General features: G+C 37.5%; 4 protein-coding genes across 11 annotated transcripts; all 4 read right to left on the reverse strand.

The window, feature by feature from the left end:
* Nucleotides 145-2,652, reverse strand: LOC18790238 (suppressor protein SRP40). The gene is made up of 5 exons (XM_020555686.1): nt 1,947-2,652; nt 1,738-1,841; nt 1,466-1,637; nt 1,133-1,255; nt 145-1,002 (listed from the first exon to the last, which is right to left on the reverse strand). The coding sequence occupies exons 1-5, from the start codon at nt 2,130-2,132 to the stop codon at nt 361-363; spliced, it is 1,227 nt and encodes a 408-aa protein (XP_020411275.1). The 5' UTR covers nt 2,133-2,652; the 3' UTR covers nt 145-360.
* On the reverse strand, nt 5,991-12,624 carry LOC18790255 (serine/threonine-protein kinase prpf4B). 4 transcript variants are annotated; one of them, XM_020561069.1, is made up of 14 exons: nt 12,121-12,624; nt 10,348-11,561; nt 10,040-10,266; nt 9,661-9,845; nt 9,399-9,467; nt 8,830-8,902; nt 8,346-8,502; nt 7,951-8,242; nt 7,760-7,874; nt 7,480-7,643; nt 7,205-7,279; nt 6,905-7,085; nt 6,674-6,763; nt 5,991-6,220 (listed from the first exon to the last, which is right to left on the reverse strand). In XM_020561069.1, coding segments are annotated over exons 1-14 (3,225 nt in total). In that variant the 5' UTR covers nt 12,502-12,624; the 3' UTR covers nt 5,991-6,218. The 4 variants fall into 4 exon arrangements, 3 of the variants coding, with proteins under 3 accessions (XP_020416658.1, XP_020416619.1, XP_007227360.1); XR_002270989.1 differs by having other exon boundaries at nt 6,674-7,085; XM_020561030.1 differs by lacking the exon at nt 5,991-6,220 and having other exon boundaries at nt 6,490-6,763.
* Nucleotides 15,018-17,727, reverse strand: LOC18793701 (heavy metal-associated isoprenylated plant protein 26). Of its 4 annotated transcripts, none has more exons than XM_020560924.1 (4): nt 17,292-17,727; nt 17,117-17,198; nt 15,393-16,458; nt 15,018-15,296 (listed from the first exon to the last, which is right to left on the reverse strand). In XM_020560924.1, exons 3-4 carry the CDS (start codon nt 15,463-15,465, stop codon nt 15,091-15,093), a joined length of 279 nt encoding a protein of 92 aa, XP_020416513.1. In that variant the 5' UTR covers nt 15,466-16,458; nt 17,117-17,198; nt 17,292-17,727; the 3' UTR covers nt 15,018-15,090. The 4 variants fall into 4 exon arrangements, with proteins under 4 accessions (XP_020416513.1, XP_020416508.1, XP_020416518.1 ...); XM_020560919.1 differs by having other exon boundaries at nt 17,296-17,721; XM_020560929.1 differs by lacking the exons at nt 17,117-17,198; nt 17,292-17,727 and adding an exon at nt 16,685-17,110.
* On the reverse strand, nt 18,288-22,781 carry LOC18788451. 2 transcript variants are annotated; one of them, XM_020566219.1, is made up of 7 exons: nt 22,220-22,320; nt 21,221-21,286; nt 20,828-20,913; nt 20,601-20,723; nt 19,608-20,450; nt 19,286-19,502; nt 18,288-19,154 (listed from the first exon to the last, which is right to left on the reverse strand). In XM_020566219.1, exons 2-7 carry the CDS (start codon nt 21,237-21,239, stop codon nt 18,616-18,618), a joined length of 1,827 nt encoding a protein of 608 aa, XP_020421808.1. In that variant the 5' UTR covers nt 21,240-21,286; nt 22,220-22,320; the 3' UTR covers nt 18,288-18,615. The 2 variants fall into 2 exon arrangements, with proteins under 2 accessions (XP_020421808.1, XP_007225675.2); XM_007225613.2 differs by lacking the exon at nt 21,221-21,286 and having other exon boundaries at nt 22,220-22,781.

A 25,270-nucleotide genomic window follows, 5' to 3' on the forward strand; every position in this document is an offset into this window, starting at 1 on the left:
GCCCCCATATTGGGTATAATAGTGAATCTCCCAATTTTTTTTCCTGTAAGAATTTGTTTGGGGTTGTGTTTATGCTGCAAATTGTAATTCAAGGGTGTTGAATCGAAGGAGTTCAAGTTGAGGAAATTTGTGCACTCATGCCCATGTACAAGTAGAACCCACTTCCATTCCCAGACTACAATTTTGAGACCTCACAATATCAACAAATTAGAACTGAAAGTACCGATGTTTCAAAAATTATCACACTTAAGTTTACATTTCCACCAACAACAAAAAACAAAAAAATCGAAGATAAAGAAACAATCAAATTTATAGACGACATAATTTATTAGCAAAACCAACAAACTAGACTGGTGATTCTCAGTACCCACGCACCCCTCTTGTCCTCAGAGAGAATGGTGCCTTCTCTATGTTCAATCTTGGTGGGCTTTGCCTTCCAGACCCTCCAGCAGCATGTGCTGACTCAACCTTCAGCCCAGATTGAAACCTTGAAGGAATTTGCTTATGAGATGAGGGCATGGCACTTTGTTCATTGTCACTCTCACTCTCATCAAACGCTATATCCTTCCCTGAAAGACTGGCATGGACTATGGCATCTCCATCTGAATCTAAACTTGAAGAAGTTGTTGACCTCTTCAATTCTTCACCTCGATTTTGCTCATTTTGTGATTCAGATTCACTTTTAAAGGACTCATATCTGTCAGATAACCTTCCTCGTTTACTACCGGGACTATTTTGATCATCAGGATCATGAGATTCAGACCTAGACAGTTCCACTGCTGCTCTTGCAGCTGCTGCCGCATAAGCTGCAGACTCGAAAGCTGCTTGAGCAGCATCAGCTACATCCTTGTATTTCCTGTTCTTAAGTGAACCAGAGAACCTATCATCTTTTTCTGTCTCTTGAGAGAAAGCCTGCAAATTATCCGCTGATGCCGTGCCACTTGAACTGGCCGGTGGGTTTGGTGCAGCCTGGTTTTGATTCTTGTTCACATCCAACTTCTCCTGCGTTATTGATCACACACACAGAGAACAAACCACATGCCATGAAAACATAATTGTCTAAGTCTCAGGGCAAATGACAGTTCAATTCTATTCCTCTTGTAATTCCTGTTTTTGTTTTCGAGTTGCATACCTCAGTGGAAACAGAAGTAGTTTCCTCCAGCTGCAGAACAATGCTGTTCTCTGCAGCAATTTCTTTGAGCACCTTCACTCTGATCTCCAAAACTGGCATCCTAGTTGACAGTTTTTGCATCATCTACAGAAACCCAATATCCACACAAAAATATGCAACTATTAACAAGGGAAAAGTGGCAAAAGTAGTCAGAGACTTTTCCCTTTTCTTCTTTTTTTCTTTTAATGGCAAAAAGGAACAAGATCTCATTTATGTCATATTTGGTGTTTCTTTTGTCTCATTGAACAATTTCACAAATTCATATATTCACTTCCCAAAAAAGGAAATACATACCGTAAGGTTGACTCCACAATTGTTGCGCACTTCAATGGCACGAGCAGCAAATTCCTTGCCAAAACGATAGGTGAGAACCGTACGAATCTCTTGAAGCTCTGGGAAATCCCCACATCTTGAAGCCGCATAAAGCAAACTCGACGTTGCCTCCCTCAGTTCATCAGGACATACTCTGTAGATAAAACCAAACCACAAGCTTATCTGATCAGCCTAGCAAAGCTATGCATGAATATAACACCACAAAAAGTAATTAAATGAGATCACTAGCAAACCTTTCTTGTTCAATGAGGTGAACCCTTTCAATCACGAGATTGCAGTAACGCTCTATCATGACAAGCACATCCAACATATTCTGCTCCTTAATCACCTGCTCCACCTGCCAACACCAAAACAGAGCCTCTCAGTCGCAAAGTCAACGAGAAAAATAAATTACCGAGAAAAAAGATTTGATCACAAAGTTAGAAGAAAATATAAATCCTACCCGAAGAAGAGCTCGTTCATGGTGACCAAGTTGGAGGAGCTGAAGAACATCAGAGCGGGCTTGGGAGAACTTGACCTGGCGCAGGTTCTTGAGGACAGCAAGGCGAGACAGAGCAAGATTCAAAAGTGGTTTGAGCTTGGAGGTCTTGTAAGTCCTTCCGAGCAAAGCATCGAGCTTTCTTCCCATATCGCCTTCTTTCTTCTGTATAATTCCAGGCACAACCCAACAAACGAGCCCTGGATCGTTTGCTCCTTTACGAGATGACGACGATTGAGAGAAAGCACGAATGACTCGGTGACTGTACGACTTTCTATGAGTACATGGAGCTTCTTCGCTGCTTACGTGTTTTGTTTATGTGTTTTTGTAGACTTTTTGGCTTAAGGGCTAAGTCTCTAGATGGAGATGATGCAAATGTAGACGTGGTTTTAGTAAAACGCGGCTTATTAGTCTTAGATGGACAATTTCTGCGAAGAAAGCCAGAAAGCATCCAGTTGGTCAGACGCACTTCGGACACGTGGATCACGGTCCCCACGAAATGAAATCTTTCTATGGAATGGGTTTGTTTATGGTAAGTAACAGCTTCTTGTTTTGCTCTAGTGGTTAGGCAACAATGCAGGGTGCTTCCCAGATCTGGACAAACTGGTGCTGGTTCTGCCTATTGAGGAGGATTTTGGTGAAATTAGGGCAAGTGAAAGACGAAAACAATTTCTAATGAATGTTAATTCTGCTGTAATTCCTAAATGTGCAGGGTATATATATATATATATAGGATGGATCAACTTTGTTCCTCAATCTTCCCAATTTGGTGGTTCGGTTAGGCGTCGTATTAGCAGTGGACCCATTACTTAGCAGTGGCCAAATGAATAACACAACCAACAAAATAGAAATAATATAGGATTATCCTCCAAGGCCTATACCCGACAAGTTAGTAGGGATGGCGATTGCTGAGGGCACTTTTGAGTGTGGTCTTGGTGACTTGTGAGGAGAAATGAATGTGAAGTGGAAGCTTCTTAGCGATCTTTTGTAAGACTGAACCCAAAAATTGCAAGAAACCTATTAATTTGAATTCGTCAATCTCCATTTGACCACAGAAGATGGAACCTACCAACTAGTCTAGAAGGGTAAACTTATCAAAGCCTGTGGCCCACGCAACGAAAATTTAACCCCACTGGCGGAAAGGGCTTTTGGTAGCATGTTACTATAGGATCATTATATTATTAAAAATGGCCGGCGGCTCTATTCTACCATTTTCTTGTCTTTTGTTATCTGAAACACGCGACGCAACAAGAGCTGCATATAAAATTACAATTCCCTCACGACAATTTTAAACACAATTCATATCATTACACTAGATTTGATTGAATATAATAAAAAGTAACAACACTTAGGCTGCATAGTGAAGGTTATATACAGTTGTCTTTGCAGCACAGATCACGCAATATAAGTACTGAAATTATACTCGCAAGCCCTACATATATATCTTTTTTGCAGCAGAGTCGATTAACTTTCGTGTGAACCTGCTTGGTTACTTTAAATTAGACTTGTGGAATCATACGCGTTAATATAAAATTGTTATTTTACACAAGAAGTCTCTTCAGAAGTCTGCTCGTTGATCAAGCAAAGAAAAAAGGCAGAACCCACTAAGAATGGTTTAAGGTAACAATGACTGACGAGAGCGTGTAAAGACGGCGGAACTTACACTCGTGGTAGTTTAATTGACATTGCATACTGAAGATGAACGTTTATCCAAGATACAGGTTGTGGATAGTTATTATTGTACAAGGGCTAGATATCAAATGATAAAATCAAAGGAAAGAATTGATCTCAGGTTACAAATGGAACAAGAACAAGAATACATCTGTTATTTATTAAACCAGCATATGTTTATGATTTTCAAGAACAAAATTACCATCTACACCAATCCAAATCATTACACCATAAGCTAAACACCCGTTTCTGATATTAACAATCGGGTTTATTGATGACTCCAAAAGCTTCTACCGAAAGTAATAATTGAAAACAATGGACAAGGCATATAACAAGTCACAACATTTAGGTCAGAAATGGGCACACAGCAGTAGCTTTTTTCAAAATCTAATAAGCCCATCACCAAAAAGAAACAGAGCCTGCAATTGATTAAAACACGCCTCATTTCTATGAATTTGGCAAAAGACCCATTGGACGAGCATGCCACTGCTCTCCAGATCGCAAGAGTTACAAAGTTTCTTCCCCGCATATAATCAAAATAAACGCAATCCAAGCCAAATACTGTTTCCCCCACCCCCTGGGGATCCTACCACTGAATTTCAATCCGTTGCCTTGGGGACAGCCTGCAGGCGTCCTACCCTAACATTTTCCACTCTGGAACATATGTGCCAATTGCTAAATGAATCAACTTTTATGGATCCTTGAATGTTGTTGGGTGCAGAAACACCTGCCTAACAGATATCATATGTACATATTCCATGGGACAAAATGACACACCAAGTAGCATGCCCCCCAACTGTATAGCAGATGACAATTTTATGGATTTTTGGGGTACTGTACAAGAACTCTAGCAGCCTATTAGTTGGGATTTTGTCTTTTTATGTTATTTTCTTGAGTTCTTTTGAACGGCTGTAGGTCATATGCAAGTTTCTTATGGTTTCAAGGTTCACATCATCTTAGTCTCTTGTAATGAAAAATGGCAGAAATAAAAGGATGAATCATAACCAAATAGACAAACGAAATACAAGCCAATGATATCCTTTGTGATAAAAGAATACCAAATAAGCTAAGAGAAATTAATTTGAATAGAGCAGCTATTCTTTATAGATGAACAAAAAAAACAATCCCACATACTGAAGATAAGAAGGTTGAGACAGATGATTGGGTGGTAAGAAAACCAACGTATTGGAGAAGTCAAGAAAATAAAAACACACCTGCACAAGTAACACTTTCCAAAAGAACATATCCAGATATTTTTTAAGCCAACAGATACAACACAAAAATAGCCTACCGAAGGAACCTGAAGACAGCTGTTCGAAAGTGCTGGACAACAATTTCATGAAATAAAATAAGGTAATGCACACATCCACAAACTACATTAGTTTAAAAGGAAATTACTTTCTTTAACTATATTTTTGTTTATTTATACAAATTAAATTATGTTTTTATTAGGCCCCTATTTACTTTAGATCATTGTGTATTTTATATTCCTATTCATTGAAACAGACACAGCCCAAAAAGGTTGCACCCACTGCCATAAGGGTATACAACCTCTCAATGGACAGATCATATCAGAATATCTCAGCATTACAGGCACCAGACACAAATCTAAAGAATTTTGTTACACAAATTAGAATGCAATCTATGGATTTAGCAAAAATCAAGAAGTAAATAGCCAGTCAAAGAATACGCAGTGAAAAATTACACTAGACACAATAAACACAAAAAGTACCCAAATAGAAAAATTTATGCATTGAATATACTTACAAGTAGTGCAGGAGCATGGGGGCCATACCCTAAAAAATAAAAATCAAGATTAAAACTATAGATCTTAATGAAATACACAGCCCACAAGGATGAAACTAAATTCATAGATTAAATTACTAAATCATATCTTTTAGATCCGGCAGCAGCCACATGCCTCCTGTGCAAGAGCCTCCAGAATGACCATGGATCAGATGCAATGCAATCTCATTAGGATATGCATATTTTGAATGTAAGACAAACAAAAAGAAGTAACATAGAAAACCCTCAAGCACAGACAAAGACCGACAAAACATGTATGCCAGAATACAATTACATGGATTTAGTTTGACACCTAAGAAAACAAACATGGCGAGGTACAAGTCATCAATTGACCCATGTTCCAGAAAAACCACAGCATATTTCAGAATGCATGTACATGCACCTACACTTTCCGGATAACTAATACTTTCTCTTTTTTTGGGTCTGAAACCGGATAACTAATACTATAGTAAATAAACAAATTAACAACTCTCACAATCTCACAAGCAAACCAAATAGAAAACACCCAAAAAAATAAAAAAACTTATAAAAAGTTATCAAATCTATGGCAGTGACACTGTTAGATTCAGTTTGAATAAATTTCCAAGTTTACAAAGAAGCTTTTATGTAGGAACAACATAAAGACAAATCATGCAACACAGTGACATCTACTTTCAAGTCCCTCACAATATTCTCCCAATAAACAAACCAAGGTACCTTCTCCTGGGTTCCTTTTAAGCATCTAAGCACTGGAGTGTTGCCTCAAAGCAATGGCACATATCCTGAATGAAAAGTTAAATTAGAATCTCCAGAACCAAAGTAATTAAAATAAAGTGGCAATAAAGATACAACTGACAAAAAGGACACGAAAGGGAAAGATGTTAAACAAACCTTCGACCAATCATAACATAAGTTCTAAATACCACATTTTTTTTTAACAATGGAACTTCAATACAAGCAACAAAGAAAAAATATATACAAAAAGTACATAGTAAGGAAGCAAAGTAAAACAGGTATAAAAAAACCCAAAACTTTGGCAAAGGCTCAAGTATGTTTTGTAAACAACCCATGAAGATAAATATATCCTCTGTTGTTCAACAGATTGAATTGCAGAAACCATGTTCCAAGTACACATATAATCATGATGGAAAATTATAATAGATGTAAATAATTTTCACATTGGCCAATCATGAATGATTACAGGGGGAAAAGACGCCTTTGGCTAGTTGTCTTACAATAGAAACAGTACACTCCACTGAAAGAACCCGCCAGTAATGAGTACTCCTGACCAAACATCACCCCTTTTGACTTCAACCATGCCAAAACTGTGTCAAAGCTCTCAGGCCATCACAGAGAAGAGAGATAATGCCCAATGATTAGAAACTGTATGAATTAGGTCAAAATGTACAAATATCTAGCGGAACAGGAATTCTGGAGTCAGAAAATCAGCAACAGGGTTCACTTGCCAGTGATGAATGGATGGCTCAAAGCTTGTGATACTGTCAACCTCTTGTCTGGATCCAACACAAACATTTTATCTAAAAGATCTTTAAAATCAGCTAACATCTTTGGATCCTCACCAGAAGAACCTGTAATAATCGATCCAATATCTTTTGGCTTTATATTGAGAATCACCCGTTTGATAGTCTGCATAAGCAGAATTTAAACCTCATAAACTTGATAGGAAACCACATTACTCTAATACTTGAGAACTCAAGATGTCACGCTGGACATACATAAAAACAAGCCAGAGAACAGATGCATACCTTCTTTGTAACAGGATCATCTTCTGTGGCATGGAAGTTCAGATCCTGATCAAAATGTTGATGGGTAAATGCTCCCTGTAAGTAGAAAACAAAAGACAAAAAGGACATTAACAAAAAGAAAAGTTTTTACATGGAGAACAATTAAAACAGTAACGTAATATTAGCATATAAAACATACAGAAGAACCAATAACAAGAATTTATGTTCCTTGCTTTGCACTGATATGTTTTTACTTCCAAAAAAAATTGTTGACGAATATCAAACCAAATACATGCCTTCCGAAGCATCTTCTTTGGGAATGGGCCTTTCAATTCCATGTGAAGACGTAGCATATCATTGTTTGTAGCACCAGGAAAAAGAACTTTTCCGGTAGAGAGTTCGTACAAACAGCAACCAACTGACCAGATATCCAATGGATGATCATAAGACAAGCCAAGAACTGCAACCAAGACATATCAAAGACCAGATCAAAATTTCAGGTGGAACATACTAACCAAGAAGGACATATTTTTTTTAAACTGAATGATAGCTCAACAAAAAGATATGAAAATTTACTTATTTCAGGGGCACGGTAAAAGCGGCTGACTAAGTACGGTGTAACTTCGTTCTTTCCAGCAAACATGGCATTACCGAAATCACAAAGCTTCAGCACATTTTTAGCCTCATTTACCTGGAACATAGATATATTATGAGTAACATAAATGACTCAGAATAAATCCAATCATGAAAGAATAGCAACAACCTACCAGCATGTTATCTGGCTTTATATCACAATGAAGAACACCACAGTTTTTAAGATGCTTCAGTGCAATAAAAAGTTGCTTGGCATATGCTCTCACAGCAGTTAGCTTAAGACCAATATTGCGCCCAAACTTCTTTAAGACCTCACGGAGATTCATATGAAGAGATTCAAAAACTAAACAAAGATGATTTCGATACTTGAAATTTGATAGAAAACGAACACAGTGGCGCTTATTTTCTGGATCTTGACCTACTAATTTCTTCAATATGGCCAACTCCGTCATACCAGCCTTGTACCTACATAAAAGCAGCAGTAAGTCCAAGGAAAAAGGCCAAATAATGGATATACAAGATAATAACCAAAACCAGCACCAACGTAACTGGTATCATAATCACTTACATAGTGTCATTGCTACGTATAATCTTAATTGCCACTTCATCGGGTTCACCGTTACCAACTTTAAGGTTCTTTGCACGAACTACGGTTGAAAAGACACCCTTTCCGTGAGCAGCAGTAATTTCATATCGGGCATCAAGTAGTTCCCCAAACCGGTAGCCTTCAAAACAACATCATACTAAATGAGAAAAGGAAATGAATACACAGTAGAAAAATAAAATATCATATTTGGATGAAATATCAACCTAGGTAATTAAGAAAATGCATTATTTTATTTTGTATGAAAATTATAATTACAACCGAGAAAAAAAAAGGGGAAAATCTGGCAGAAATTAATTCCACCAATAAGAGAGAACATGAGTTGGGCTATATGCATGATTTTTTAAACCCTGCAGGAAGAGTAAGGGAAGGAAGGGAACTGCAACTGTTACTTGAAAGGGACCATTACAAGCCTAACAAAAATGTGAAAGATTGGTCATATACTTACTGTAGTACCCTTCTGCATCATCCCAGTTGTCATGAAGACCACTCCTTTCAATTCGAACACCATCTCCTTTGCCCTGCAGAGGTAAAAGAAACACAAGACCTAAGTCTAGCTGCAAGCTACATGACTAATCATCACTCTTAGTGTTCTAAACACAAACTATCAAAACTTTTATGTTACTGAGTATGTGATGATAAAAATATAAATAACAAGAAAAACCACTCCACAGAATCATATATGTTGCATCCTGCAGATACTGCCCATGTGAAACTCTGCTGAGAGGACAAAAATTTCTGCAAGACGGGCATTAAACAAACTGCAATTCTTGTACACAAATGCACAACAAAAATGACAAAAAACAATGAAAAGTGATACATATGCAAAGTAACATGTAACATGAACCAAGGTCAATGATTTCCCATTGTTGCCCATGCAAGACAATACCAGCCAAACTAAATGCAAGTTACTCAGGATGTATAAACATTATTTCATGAACTCTTATCAATATCTAAAATGTCATATATGCACACCATAATTGTAAGAATGAAAGGTGGACTGCACGGGTAACTTACCAATTTTCTAACTCCAACTGGGGTCTCACCAAAGATATCATCACAGAAAATGACATCAGATCTTTCACTCTGCATAAGTTGAAAATAAATAAAAAATTAAAAAACTCACAAATCTCAGTCAAATCCTAAACGCTTCAAGCCAAGTTGGGACATAAAAATACCAAAAATTACGGTTTCAACAACAAACAAATCTAAGTTTTCCTCAAATAAACAAGATATTTCAAACTGTGGGTACTCAGAATTTTGGAAAGACTACACTTACCTTTGGAGTACCCTCTCCAAGCCCAGTGGCACCAGACGTCATCCTAGAAGCAACATCACCATTCTGCTGAGGTGAAATTGAAAATACAGCAAGAGACACATCTTCATCACTCCTGCCATCATCAGTTTCTGCACCAGATTTGGCAACACCAGCTGATTCGGTCGCATGATCTTGAGGATCTTTGTCTGGTTAACATAGTTGTTTACATTATTATTATAATAAATAAATAATACTATAAGGATGTAACCCTGAAGTACCCAGAATAGCATAAACAGTATTATAAAACATACAAATAGCAACAAATGGTGGGCAGATGCGCTTAAAAGGAAAGGAGAGCTTAGGTAAACATCGATGACTTAAAAAACAAATTTAGAAGTACCTTTCTCCACACCCTCCAAAAGAGGCTGAGGCTCAATTCGTTGTTGTAACTGTGACTCAGTTTTTTGTAACTCATTTGTTTGCTGTGACTGCTGATTTCTGTATTTTTCTAAGATTGCTTGCCTTCTTCTTCGACTCTCCTCCTTGATCCTGTTCAGATCTTCCTCTTCCTGCTCAGCAAATTGAAAAGTGGCCCTCTCTTCATTGTCTTCTTGTTCATCTTCACCTCTACAAAAAAGAACTGGAATATAAGCATCAAAAGGTAAACAAACAAGAGAGAACGGAGCAACTGTTAAACCAAGCAAATACCTTTTTGGTCTGTCTTCAATCCCTTCTGCAGCATAACTGTTTGAACTCTGAACCTTTGCTGGATCAGTTTTTCTTGTTCTGTCCTGGTTGTATTCTTTTTCATCATGTCTTGATCGACCAGAATGTTTATTCCTATCTCGATTTCCATAGCTGTCTTCAAGATTTTCATATTTCTCCCTCTCCATATCTCGACCCTTATCCCTGTCTCTATCATCTCGCCTCTCCCATTTCCGGTCTGTAACTCTGTCCCTATCTCGATCCCTCTCCATATCTCTGTCCCTATCAGCCTTGATCCGGTCCCTGCTCCTATCGTTTTCTTCCTCCGTTTTTCTGTCCCTGTTCTCCGTGTCTCTGCTCCTATGTCGCTCTTCTCTTCTCCTTTCCCTGCTATCGTCTCGTCCAATTCCCCTTTTCCTGTCCCTAACCAAATCCCTGTCACTACTCCTTTCTCTTTCTCCATCCCTTCTCCGATCCCTATTTCTGCTCCTTTCTTGTTCTTTCTCCCTTCTCTGAATCCTATCTACCTCCCTCTCCCTACTCCTCTCTCTCTCTCTGCTACGATCGGATACAGAGTATCTGCTATAACTAATACTCTGTTCTCGTTCATCATCCCTAGCCAAATCGTCACTATCATGCCTCCGAACCATTCCTTCATCACCAGAGTCAAACGTAGCCTTACTTTTCTCTACAGATACTGCAGTGTCTCGTTCATGATAACGTCTCCTTTTAGAAAGGGCCTCCTCTTCTACTCTACTGCGGGAGCATGATCTCTCCCTCACATGATCATATGACCTCGATCTGCTCCTACCATATAAATCATCCCCGCACCTATCACGAGATGGTGAACGTACCAAGGTCTTGTGCTTGTCTCCACTACTTCCAGAGGATGGCTTTTTTCGATTAGCTACTTTGCTTCTATCATCATCCACTTTTTCATCATCATAGTAATGCTTTCGCTTATCACTTTCTTTAGAAGGCAACCCAGATTCCCTGTGCCGCCTCTTCTCCTCTTTGTGAAACCGGTGGGAATTGCCATTGGCATGATCCTCTATGCCTAATCTGGAAGCTAAATCATCTTGAGGCTCAATACTGGAATGTCTAGGCAACCCAGTCTCATCCCGAGACTTACCACCAACATGAATTCGAGTATCATCGTCACTACAGTGCTCTCTCATGGTTTTTGAATTATTATCAATGTTATCGACAAAAATTCCCTGCCAAGCACACCAAGGAAAATCAAGTAAGTGAACAAATTGCAGTACTTAACATTAATCCAGGCAAAACACAATAAAAAAATAACAGTTACTTAATATGCAATGTAACCAACTCTTACAAATTAAAAGTAAGCCATCAGCCTTCATTGATTGAAACGCCTAGGGAAACTTCTTTTGCAATTGATTCATGTTCGGCTAGTGCAAGAGCGGGTTCTTACATATGTATGAAACAATGGCTTTGACTCAGCTTGAACAAGTTCTCACCAAACAAATTTCATCACACAGTCCAAAACGCATAGAAAGGTAAAGATATTTTGTCCACTGAACAACAGTTAAATACATTTCCAAAAGTTTCAACGATTTGAATCTCAAACAAAAGAAACGAAAAGGAAAAACTATATAAGTTTGAAAACCAATCAATTAAAGAGTTCAAGAAAACTAGCCAGAAACAATTAAAGATTCGAATTTCCAAATTCCAAACTCTTTTTAGCGACCAAACAGCAAGTAGAGGCCCAACAAATGAAAAACCAGAAGATAATACGGGGCATTCAGAACACACCAGATTTCGATTATCAGACTGATCGCGAACTCCAAGAGCCTCAATTTCACCAGACTCGGCATCAGAGCCGGCTGTCGTCTTCAAGACGCCGTCGTCGTGACTACCGACACCCTCCTCCTCAAGAATTTCGCCTTCCTCCACGTCTTCATCTGGCCTAGAACTATTGGCACCTGAAGAAGATAACAGAACAGCCGCCAGAGGAGCTTCAATATCGTCAACGGCCGGCTTGATATCGCCTTCGCGCTTTTTGCTGCCATGACGGTGACGGTGGTGGCGATGGTGGTGACGGTGCTTGTGGCGCTTCGACGACTTCTCGGCCTCGTCATCGGAGGAAGAGGCCCGGCGGTGCTTGCGATGCGAGTCTTGGGCTTCGCTGGCCATCAGGAAAATCTAGGGTTAGGGGTTGGTTTTTTGTCGTTTTATGATTTTGGGTTTTGCGAGGGGAGTCTGAATTATGTGAGTGAGCGAGCGAGAGAGAATGGTTTTTGGTTTTATGACTTTTCGAAGAAAATCAAATACTTCGAGATTGACAGCGTGACATATGGATATCCTTATTCGGGTCCAATGTCACGGTGGCTCATGGGCCAACCGAAGTTTTTTTTTATTTTAAATATTTATAAAAAAAACTCATTTCAGCATGATATACTTGCATTCGGAAGCTCCAGTAAGTGTTTAAGATAAGAATTTGTTAGATATTTTTGAGTAATTTTTGGGTGTTTCGGGTACATTATGTGACTAATGTACCATTTAATAGATGAAAGACATATGGAATATTGACAATGCAGCCCGCCACATGTTATAAAAAGAAATGCAGTAAGTTAGACAATAATTCAACATGTCCTATATTTATTGGATGGTACACCAGCCACGTGGTGTACCCAGAACATATAAAAATTTCTCCATACTTCTAATCTCGGTCATTAGATTGTATCTAAGAAATTACCAACATATTTAATGAATGCAATACAATGGCTAAGATTAGAAGTATGTAACCAGAGCCGGTCCTGGGTTTTCTAAGGCCCAGGGCAAATTTTCTCAAGTGTGCCCCTTTATACAAATTAAACAAAAATAAAAAATAAAAAATATTAACTAATTAATTTTATTAAAATTATAAGAATTTACAATCTTCAGTCAACTGGATACAAACACATGAAAGTGAGCATGAAAAAGCATTAGAAAACATACCGCCTCTTTGGAAATGACTACTAGTTCGCCTGGCTTAAGCCCTTGTTTGGCAAACTCCCGAGCTGCATATCCCTATAATATTTGAAAACAAACATGTATTAAGCATTAAAAGTTATCGAGGCTTCCACAATACTGCAAAAAATTATCACAAAGCACAAACAACAATTTTTCAACACTTGATCATTATTACCAAATGATTTTATTTATCATATTAAACCACAATTCTACACAAAACAACTACAAGAGTCGAGCACAAAAAGATTCTATATGTATCTTTAAAAAAAAAAATTACCTTCAAAGAAAGGCACTGGTCTAACTGGTGGATGATTTATTTTCCAACTCTGTTGGAGAAGAAGAGGAGAATCACCAGAAAAAAAAAAAATTGCTTGCGTTGCTTTGCTTGTGTTATGAACTGAGAAAGTCGAAGGGTTTTTCCTTCTTTTTGTGGCTAATAAGAGTCTGTTTTGATTCCCCATATTTGTTGATTTGTTTTATATTATATTTTATAATTAATTAATAATGAACTTCCTTAGTTAAAACGTTTCTTTTAGAGATTGAGTATAAAGACTGATTGGATTGATTGCCTTCCCTTTTCACTGACAGGTACAGGTAGCAACTCCTTTTGTTTTAATTTTTTTTTAATACAAATATATACATAAGCTTAAATAAAAAATTTGGGCCCCCCTCAGTTGTGGGCCCCGAGCTGTAGCCCTGGTGGCCCTGGGCCAAGGCCGGCTCTGTATGTAACTAATCTTTAACATAAAATATTTATTGAAGAATCTCTCATATTTGTATATAGAGTATATTTAAAAAGAAAAACCTAAAACTAACCATTTTCTAATTTGTTTTTAGTATTTTTAAAAAATTTAAGAACTAATAAGAAAATGACAAGTGGCTAGTTTTCAGTTTTCGGTTTCTCTTTAAATAGGCTTACTAAGGGGTTTTTTTTAATGTCATATTAGAATGGGCCTATTTATGAAGGAAAAAAAAATTCTTATCCACTTATTGTGCCAAACGAACATATTTTTCTTTCCCTCTCTGGAATTTAGGGTGCCTTTTTTTGTCAAAAATGTAGAGTGTCTTATATTCAAATACCTTTCTTTTTGGCCTCATTTGTATAAATAAAAAAAATTAAAATTGTTACCAAATAACTTAACGAAAACGTGATGGAATGTTAGGACTCGAGTTTCCACATTGGAAAAATGGTATATCTTAGCACGACTTAACAGCTCTTGGGCACTCTTTTCTTACAACTTATAAGTTGATTTTCAGGAGGAAGTTCTACTCGTGGGCTTCTAATAATTGGTATCTGAACATGATTTCATGCAGCAAATGGGCCCAATTCTACAGAAAGGGCAACCTATAGGTTGGATAAAATGAAGCAGCTTCAAAGGAAAAAAAAAGGGCTACCATCCGGGTAAGTGTGAATAAAGTAGCATCCTTCTTATTATGGCTGCTATGTGTCCAATAAGTTTTTTTTCTCGGTAACCAAAATAAAAATTATCAGCAATTCTGAAAATATCTTAGGGAATGAAAACAGATTTCTCATGGCATGGAAAATTGATTGTTTCTTTATGTACTTATATCATCATGCAAGAATCTTGTTTCATGAAACCAAAAAAATATCGAATTGAAAACTATGATTTCCTGGCTTATATCTCACTTATTTGCATTCTATTATCAATTTCAATTCTCAAGAACAATGGCATGTATTACTAACTGCTAGGTAAATTTTGTATTCACACTAAAAAGGGAAAACAAATCACCTGGTAAAGTAAATTTACCCTAACAATATAATTGATGTGTTTTACAAGTAGCAATCATAGCCCTTTGCTCCATTTGTTCAGTGGTGCCATCGAGCTCTTGAATTTCCAGAATTTCAACTCGACGGTTCATCTTCTTTCTCATCTTTATTGCCACATCTGCTGGTACAAATCTCCCACTCACACTTACCCTGCACTGCTGCTTCTCAATCAAATGTGTCTCTATTTCTTCAACATATTAATGGAAAGAGGATAGTTAGTTTTGGAATATATATTTGGAGTTAAATTTATGGACTTTGATGCCTACGTTTATGGATACCTTACCTTTCATGTTTAGAAGTATTCTCCTTACTTTCCTGCAACATCCATTGCAGTCAATATTGAGCCTCATCGCCATGCAAAAATACTGCAATTGTACCCAAGAAAAAACCAAAAACAGATATATAGCCCCATCAGAAATCTTCTTCTTTTTTTGGAAAGACGAAATTTAACCTTTGAGACATTATGTAAGCTTGACAAGGAAGAGACAGACAAAGATGCCACAGAACTTGCCTTTCCTGCCATGAAGTTGGAAATGCCAGGACCTGAAATGAAATTTTGGGTTGTTTTGATGACTGGAGAAAGGTAAATGGAAAAGGCAGCTGTGGAATATTGGGAATATGAAAGATTGTGAACCAATTGATATTCTACTTTTGAATCATCCCACCGAAATTCTTCCTTTTCGTTTTGGAATCTGACTATGCTTGAAGTTGAAAAAGAGGCTTTTTGTTTCTTCTGTGCGGCTTATTATATATCCTTAACTTCATTATAAATATTTGTCTGTTTCCTGTCACAATGGCAAGGCTAAGCATCACTTTTGCATAGCAACATTAGAAAGCATCTCTTTCTTGAACTCAAAGGTTTCTATTAAAGAAAATTTAAGGCCCCTCTCAGGATCCAGTTTTTCCAACCATCTCTTTTTCAAACAAACACAGTAACAGAACAACAAGTCAAGGATTTTGCCCAATCAATCTACCAATATGTCCCACTTATTTTACTATACGTTTCTATAAAAATTCATTTACAAAATGTGGAACCAAACCACCAACTTAAGTATGTACCAATCATCGATTAATCAGGGAGAAAAACTAATATTCATGTCCAATCCAATTGAAGGAATTAGGAAGACTTCTGATTTGAATTTCCCATAGCATCTTGGACTTCTCAATCTGGCTTGGAATTGATCAACTTGAGGAAGAACGAAATATCCGTTTAATCAAGGCAAATTTGTTTAGAGGGTTCCTGTAAACAGCAGCAACTAGCGGACGGGCCGGTACTTTGGCTACTCTGGGATATCTGCAAATGAGTGTAACCTTCTTCTCCAATGCATTCACCACAACAGACTCTATCTCTGCTCAATCATGAAAACATGTTATAATGTTTACATCACATGTTTACAGTGCTAATAAAAGAAAGTAGATGAAAACACATGCAGGTGGTCCCATTTGGGAAGAGGAAGCTCCAAGGCCTAAGCCAAGAACTTGACTAGCAGACAATCACGTACAACTGTCATGGAATAAGTACCATACTATACTTATACTATAGCATTGAGCAGCTTTATAGTATTTGACCCTTACCTACTACTTGCTACTGCAGCCAAAGTTTTCACAGCTCTGAGATGATAAATTACCCACCACGGGTCCACAGAGAACATGCATTTCCATTTTGCAAAAACAGAGCAAATGTTTTTACCAGAGGCAGAACTCTTCGGTAATTACTCGAGAAAGGCCAGCATTATTTCAATATGAGATGTTCCATGCTCCCTAGAAATGTTATAATTTGTTTTTTAACCGGTAAATCAAATGCTATTAGTTCATCAAAGCAATTACTCATACATGCAGTATCTTGTATAGGAGGCAGGCAAGCGATCAAGACTCTACTGATATTTGGAACAAAGACAAAAGGGTCCCTTTTAAAACCAACAAAATAAAAGAAAATTTTAAAAGCCCAGTCTCCAATTTGCCATGATAATCCAAAGCATATGAATGAAGGCTGCATAGGAATCTTACCACCCAATTTTGACATCATGTCTGCAAGTCTCTCTTGGCATTCAGTGCATCCTATATCAGCAGAGAGAACAACTTCCTGGAACTGGTTTGAGGGAGCAAAAAACCAACAATAACTTAAGGTCTGAATATAAATGAATGCAGGAATGAGAGAGAGAGAGAGAGAGAGAGAGAGTACAAACAAGAGGCATGGATAAAGATTCAGCAGAGGCGAGACTGGTTCCAGGAGAAAGTGATGAAGTGTTTGACTTCATTTTGATTCCAAATCATGAGAGCTCCTTGTTAGGCCATCAATACTGCAAGCCATGGCTTCGTTATGTTGCTTAAACAGAGCAAGAAGAAGAACCTCACACAGAGCAGGAAGGTAAGAAGTTCAATCCCATCTTGCAAGTAGAAAATGATCTAGCAGCAGCTACTGCTGTCCTGATGGAGCCTTCCTACTTTTTGAGGTACTTTGAGTCCTTTAGTACCGTTTGTTGGAGAGAAAGGGAGCGGAGATTAATGACAAAAAAAAAAACTTGTTAAAGCAGCAAATGGGAAAAGGAAAAGGTCTTTAGTTGACAACGATGCTTCATTCACAAATGGTAGCCACACAATCGCATTAGTGTGTGGCATTGGCGCACAAACTTTTCTTCTGCATACTTATTCCTCCGAAGTTACTTGACAATGATGTCGCGCAGTATACTAAGTGCGGTACAGCTGTAAATAACAGTCAAATTATCTATTAAAGCACAGGTTTTAGTCGTAGTTTTGGTCTGTTCTTGCAAGTTTTCAACTATTTTTGTGACATAGGATCCTTGCCCAACCAGAACTCTATTTCTATTTGTAAAGAAAGCCAACTTGGAAAACAGTTGATATTATCTTAGATCTGTAACGTTACAAAGAACATAGGATAGGATCCCTGTCCTGTAGCAGTTCTGTTCAAAGGTGAGACCAAGTCAAATAAAAGGCTGGTCCCTAAATTATGACCAACGGACACTTTGCTGATGCTAAACATCATTACGTTGAGTTTGATCAAATCACAAACGACAAGAGCCTGATCGGGCACTAAAATCCTCGTGAGAGAATAGATTAATCCATGGTTCAGAAGGGCACACAGTCAATTACAAATCCCAAGGGTTCCTTCCGGAGTAGGGGACCAGCTCAAACATTATGCAAGTGACAGTTAAAAAGCTTTGACAACGAAAAAGAGTGACAGTTACGATTTTATTAAATCAAAAAACGATATACAAATTACATCCAACTGCTACCAAATGTGAAGACTGAAGAACTAAAAAGGTCATTTCTAACTGCGCCCAAAATTTCTGCCTGACATTTGCAGGGCTTCAGGCCCTTCAGGCTATTGTTGCATAAATAGTTAAATACGTACATGGAGAGATTTGGATGCCATGACTTATCAAATGAACACTTCAAGAGATAACATTGCTGAGATTAGAGGGTCTAAAAAGAAAGCGGCATCCAATAGATGCACTAGAGCAAATATATACTTGTGGATGAATAAACTACATAACTAAGCTTGTTAGTTGGGGCGCCACTGAAGAACCGAAAAGTGAATCCCCTAAATATTTGCAGTTCTCATGATCAACTTTCAGAGATGACGGAATCATAAATCTTTCACAAGTACCGGATCCCACAAGGCCACGGGTGCTTTTACTGTCACCAACAATGCAATGCACCTTCTGGACAGAGCTCCAGTTACGTCTTCTCTTCCTTGACGACTTCCACTTAAGCTGGGCAAGTACATCATCCTTCAAAAGATCCGGAACCTTACCCAATTCTTTAACCTTTTCATCCTTATCTTTTTTATAGAGCAGACAAGAAACCTTACACCCTGTTTCATCTTTCTTCGAGGCACTATCACAGATAGCAGATTGTGCTGACATGCCATCTAAACATTTTCCCACAACTTGCTTTGTTTCTAAACTACACGTGATTGAGCTAACAAGTTCAGGCTTGTCCTTAATTTGAGCCCACCCATTACCCAACCACTCTTGAGAATGTCTTAATTCACCACGACCGACAATCAACACCCGCTTTTCTCCTGCACAGAGAGAGCAAGCAAATTAATATATTTTAGCAAGTAAACAAAAATACAAAATAGAAAGTTAACAGATTTTCATGAACTTCGTTGTTACTATTATCAGATTTCAAAGAAGGGAAGTCTTTGCAAACCTGGGAAATACACACGAAGTCTTTCGTCACATTCCTTCTTTACTACAATCCCTTCCCACCACCCATCGTGCCACCAGACATCAACAGCAGTCCCAACATCAACCGCCCATGAAACTTTGCATTTATTAGACTCTGGAGATGGCCGAATAATTGGCCTACCACAAATCCGAAAACCCAATTGATCAGAAGCTGCAACCCGGGATGCCAAAACCCATTCCTACAACATGAAAATTGTAAAGTTCAAGCAAGCCATAAGCAAAGAACAGGTTTGACACAAGTTTAGTACAAAAGAAAATATTACAGAGATGGCCCCAATGCATACCTCAAGTTTGTTAGCTTCATCAGCTGCATCCTGAACATCTTGATATTGCACCTTCACTTTCTCTTTATGCTTTTTGATAATTAAAGCTCTAAACCAACATCCTCTAATGCCACTGTCTTGTGAGAGGACTTCAACCTGGGAGCCCAGTGCTAATTGCTGCAGTAGGGTTTTCTTCACCTCTTTACTAGGTAAAGTAGCATCAGCACTCCCTCTTCCAAAACCACAGGCTTCGCTTTTACTTCTGCAATCAGTCCCATGTTTACTTAAATTCCCCACATCCACGCATACTGCATCCAGTGATTCCCTTCGGACATTGTTTTCCAAGCAGATATCATCACCTTTTATTGAATGATGCCTCTTTTTAGGTCTGATACCATTGGCATCATCATTTTCCTCCATTTCCAACCCCTCAGTTGATTGTTGAGAACTCCCATGAACCTTGGAAGGAGAAGCTGTGCACATATATCTAAGTATCTCCTGTTTCCAATAACCTTTAACTTGAGTAATGTCGAAGGGCTTGCAATCATCATTATCAAACTGCTTGTGGCATACAAAGGGTTCCAAATGAGTTTGTGTTGCCTCTTTGTGGAATTTCTCGAAATGCTGGGGACTGAGGACGGTTGCCAATCCATCTATGCATTCAATACTGAGATCTTGAAGACACAGAGAAAAGAAAATCTCTCTGTCATTAAAATTGTGAGGCAAAACAATACCAACCTCATCAACTTTGTGAAACCATTGTACCACAACCATCTTGTTGCCCCTAGAATCCTCGTACATATCTTCTAAGTATGCAACAAGACGCTTATCCTCCTCTGCTAAAACAAATACAAAATCATGAACCTGAAAGTATTTGGAAAGAGGAAAAACAGAAGATGAATGAGTCAGATGAAAATATTTTTCAAAAGCAAACTCACAATTGATGGTAAGATTTTCAAGAAACAAAAGGGAAATTTTTTTTATAAAAAGAAAAGGCAACAGAATAGAACTTACAGAAACTACAACACCGTTCCGGCTGAAAGATTGATAATGCCTCCGTTTTTTCCTGCATGTCCAAGGAGAACCTAACCACAGAAACTCAGTCGCGTGGTGGCCCAACTTCCGCAATACAGTATCCTAGGAGAAAGATGGAGAATGAATATAAGCGTATTTCAGTAATAAATATTTGAAGCATAAAACATGCAGCGGGGTAAATAAGAGTCATAAGTAATCATCCTTACCTTATGGATTTCAATCCCCAGTTTGCAAGAATCTTTATCATCCAACACACTCCCACCCAAATCAGGTGACTTGTGAGGTGATGTATCTGAAGGATTCATAAAACAAACAAATTAATATGACATTTAACGTGGACTACAGTAAAAATAATAACGAAAATAGAATGATAGATATATCAGCAATCAGGACACATAAATGAAAACATAAAATAAAAACAACCCAAGAATATTAACAGAAAGAAATGTGTAAACAGAAACAAGCAGTGCAAAGGACAAGTATCCATAACAGATGGATACATTAAACAGAGAAACTAAAAACCTGAAGACATAAACTACCGCATATACCAAAGATCATTAGGGAAAATAATAATAAATCTGGCCATGAAGGGTCTTGACCTAGAGATTTTGAGGGCATAAGGATCCGATGCTCTCAACCAGCTCTTTACAATTTAATTAAAAATCCTGCAGCCCAGATCATAGTCAGTTCACAAAAACAGGAACACCAGCAATACCATCAAGAACAGAGCATGGTCAAGGTTGAAAGCCAGATAAAGACAAGACCGTAAAAGTAAGAATACGCATAAAACAGCCCATACCACCTGTAAGGTCCTTCATTAGCGAACAAAAAAAAGCCTGTGGCGGCTCAATGAAAGAACATGACGAAAATATCTTTAAGGCGTTCGTGTTTTTAGCAAATAGAACGGCTATAAGTTGTGTAAATTTCCAAGAAATAAACAGAGAGGTAAGACCGATCCCCAAAAAAGAAAAGATTTTACATGGAAATGAATAATTTTTCTTCAACGCAAGGGGATTTTTCCTCATGCCAGGAAGAATTCAACATAAGTGGAGATCTGAAAGAGGGAAAGGAGTGGAAGACAGGCCAACTTGGGGGACAAACGCTCTTGCCAGAGCCGAATCTAGAAATTGAAAGATAAAGGAAATCAGATTTTGACAGATAAAACAAACCCAGATAATCACAAAACTTTCGTCTCATAGCAAAGGTTGAAACTTTAACAAAGGGAAAAGCCTTGAATTTGGCCTGTAGGTGAACCCAAGAACCCTCCGCCCTATCAACCAGAGAACAAAATTCTGATGGTGAAAATATACACATGAAAATGGGAACAAAAGAAATTGATTTGTGAATAAATCGATTAAAAATTAAACACAACCCCGGTAATTCTATGTCCGCCTCCAACAAAACAATCCAGATCCAGAAAATTTCTTCGACAAAATCCAAATCCCAACAATACTACACGAACAAATTGTATACAAATACAAAAAACACATTCAATTTTCCCAATAAGGAAAACTGAAAACCCCAAAAATATCCAAAAACAAACAAGAAGGGGAGGGTTATCAAAATTCATCAAGAAATTGAACATGGGCAAAATTTACCTGAAACAACGGAATTTAGCCAATCAACGACCTCCCTGCGAGACTTGAGCTTAACAAGCGAAGACATAGAGAATAAGGATCGGTTTCTAAACGCGTAATGATAGGACATGTGCCGCAAGCTCTTCTCTTTGCCTACCACAGCCAGATCTGAGCTCCCGTCGCTTCGCTTCAGATAGTAATGGACCTCTCTCCTCCCTTTGTCGCTCGACACAAACACCTCATCCCACCTCACGAACCCAAACGCCGTCGTTGCCGCATCCGCCAATCTATCCATTCCCTCAAGGTTCGATAATTTAAACCCCTAGTTGATTATAACGACGCAGCTATGGTTCTAATTGATTGCATATAAAACCTTAACCGAGGAGGACGAACCAGAGACGAAGAGCAATACGCGAACCAGATGCACTCTCTCTCTCTCTCTCTCTCTCCCGGAATGAGAATGGAAGAGGGGTTTGAACGCAAATTTTAAACTTTATTATTCAAGGGAAGGAGGGAGCTAGGGTTTCGAGCTTGGGGATGTGGATTGAGATAGACGGTTGAGATTGCACCCACGAGCGTGACACGCAGGAAAGTCGTAGGAAACTGCGGGGATATCTAAGGGGGTTTTGGATTTCCGAAAGTGCCCCTGGTCAAGTTTGGAAATTGCTGGCTTTTGTTATGTATCACATGCTGGAATTGGGCATTCGAGACAAGGAACAAGTTGAGGAGGGGGGGAGAGAGTGGTGCCCGCAATTGCCGGTGTAGAAAGGAAGACTCGCTCACTCTGGTTGCCAGCTGTCTGAAAAATTGTCTTCTTCTTTTCTTTTCTTTTTTCAGATAAAAAGAACCCTGTAAAATATAAATAGAAATTACGGTTGCGAAATAACTTTTTGTTAGTTATTGAGATAATAAATTATGGTTGCGAATTTTTTTTTTATTATATGTGAAGCTTGTTTTTAATTAGTCTGGCATAGGAATGGACATGGTCCGAATTTGATTAATTTCACGTTAAAATAATTGTCAAACTAATTACAATATAACGGTTTCATTTGGTTCAATTTTGACAAATATTAAGGAAGAAATCAAACAAAATCAAACCAATTTAAGATGATTTGGTGTTGGTTGGTTTGGCCTAAGCCTAATTTTCTTTTTCTTTTTTTCAACATTGTTAGCCTAATTACAATAAAAAAATATATTCACAATTTGCTACGTACTTTTTCATTTACTAGACTATTAAACCATTCTAAAACTCAACATGCATTAAAACTTCAAATGTCAATAACTAAAATAGCTACAATTTAAATATCAATAACTCCAAAGGTCCATCAAACTTCAAATTCAACATCCATATAATCTAATTAGAGTACTATAAGTGTACAATAAATATACAAGTTTATGATTTGATTCAATTGAGGTCGGTTTACAAAAACTCAATATTGAATCAAACCAAACCATATAAGGTTTAAATTGATTTTTAAACAATTTGACTTTTTCTTAGTCAAAGCAAAACCAAATCAATAATTACTATTTAGATCATACGATTTAATCAGTTCAGTTGGGATTGATGCCCATCCCTAATATAGTATAGGATCATTGGCGTATTTATAATGGGGTCATTGGGGTCGCTTGACCCCATGAAATTAGTCCATGTGTGCATATTTAATGTGTTTGTTGATACGTGATAGCTAGGGTTTGGGCATATTTGATGGCTTTTTTATATGTGATATAGCTAGGGTAGAAAAGAGGAAAAAATAAATGAAACTTAGTTTTCATTTTATGGCTAGGAAAGCAATTAGAGTAAAAATATTTTAATTTATTTTTTTCAATTATTTTTGTCAAACAAATGTATGAAGACTCTTACACCATGACCCCTTTGGGGTACAAACCCCGGATATGTTTTTCTTGAAATTTCATTTGACAAACAAAAATTACAATTATTCATTAAGGAAAAAACTCCTATAATGATTACAAGGAAAAAAAACTCCCTAATATGATGTACGCGAAAGCTTGAAGATAAATATGTTTGAATGTTTTGTAGGTTATAAGTGTTGCTTTTCTTTAGTTTAATTTACAGTATTAATTAAAAAAAATTGCGTGTAAATGCAGCTGAAAATCTCCTGGCCCTTGTTTCCATCTTATGTATTTGTCTCTTTATTGAAGAAAGGTTCAAAATAAAGGAAGACAAATGGATAAAGTTTTATTTTTTTAAAACAAACAGACGAGGTTGATTTGCATTGCAAGGAATTGTTTTTATTCAAACTAGCTCCTTGACACATGCTCACGCATGTGCCAATTAGTTTTCTTTTTCTTTTTTATTTTATTTTTAGAATTAATAAAAGATAACAGGATAGTTATGTTTCATAAAAGTAGGACCTATTATCTTATTTTATTTTTAATTTTAATTTTTTTAATATAAAAAAATATGAATTTACCATATTATCCTCATTTAATTAATAATTTCAATTCTTAATGTTTGAATTAATAAATGGCATTTTTTAGTATTTTGAATGTTTCACCATTTTTTGCCTTTTGCTTTATATATATAGATTTCATTTGACAAACGAAAATTACAATTATTCAAAGAAAAAAGGACAAAGCAAGAGGTCCCCAACCACCCCAAAAAAAAAAAAGAGAAAAAAAGCTAAAAACGAAAGGCGTTACCAAAAAAAAAGAAGCTAAAAACGACAGGTGCTCCATCCTTTTTCCACGCGGAAACTTTGCTGACGGTGCAAAACAGACCGGTCCTTGCGGTCCTGAACAGCATCGCCACAAGTACAGCTGCAAAGCACTCTATCATCACCCCCATTAAAAAATTATAAGATAAAATTTTCATGGAAAAAAAAAAGAAAAAAAAAGGAGGATGAAGACGCGAATAAATAGGGGAGGTAGGGCATTGGAAATGGCTCCAAAAGACAGCTAAGCCGGCCCCAAAAATTGGGCTGCATCTGAAAGGCGGGAGAGTTAAGCGGGATATTTTACTTGTAAGACAAGCGACACCGAATCTGAGCCGTTGCCTCCTTTAAATGCAAACCGTCCATTTCGATAATTCGTTTTGGTAGGGTCATGAATTCG

Source organism: Prunus persica, chromosome G1, assembly GCF_000346465.2.
Source record: "Prunus persica cultivar Lovell chromosome G1, Prunus_persica_NCBIv2, whole genome shotgun sequence".
Taxonomy (NCBI): Eukaryota; Viridiplantae; Streptophyta; class Magnoliopsida; order Rosales; family Rosaceae; genus Prunus; species Prunus persica.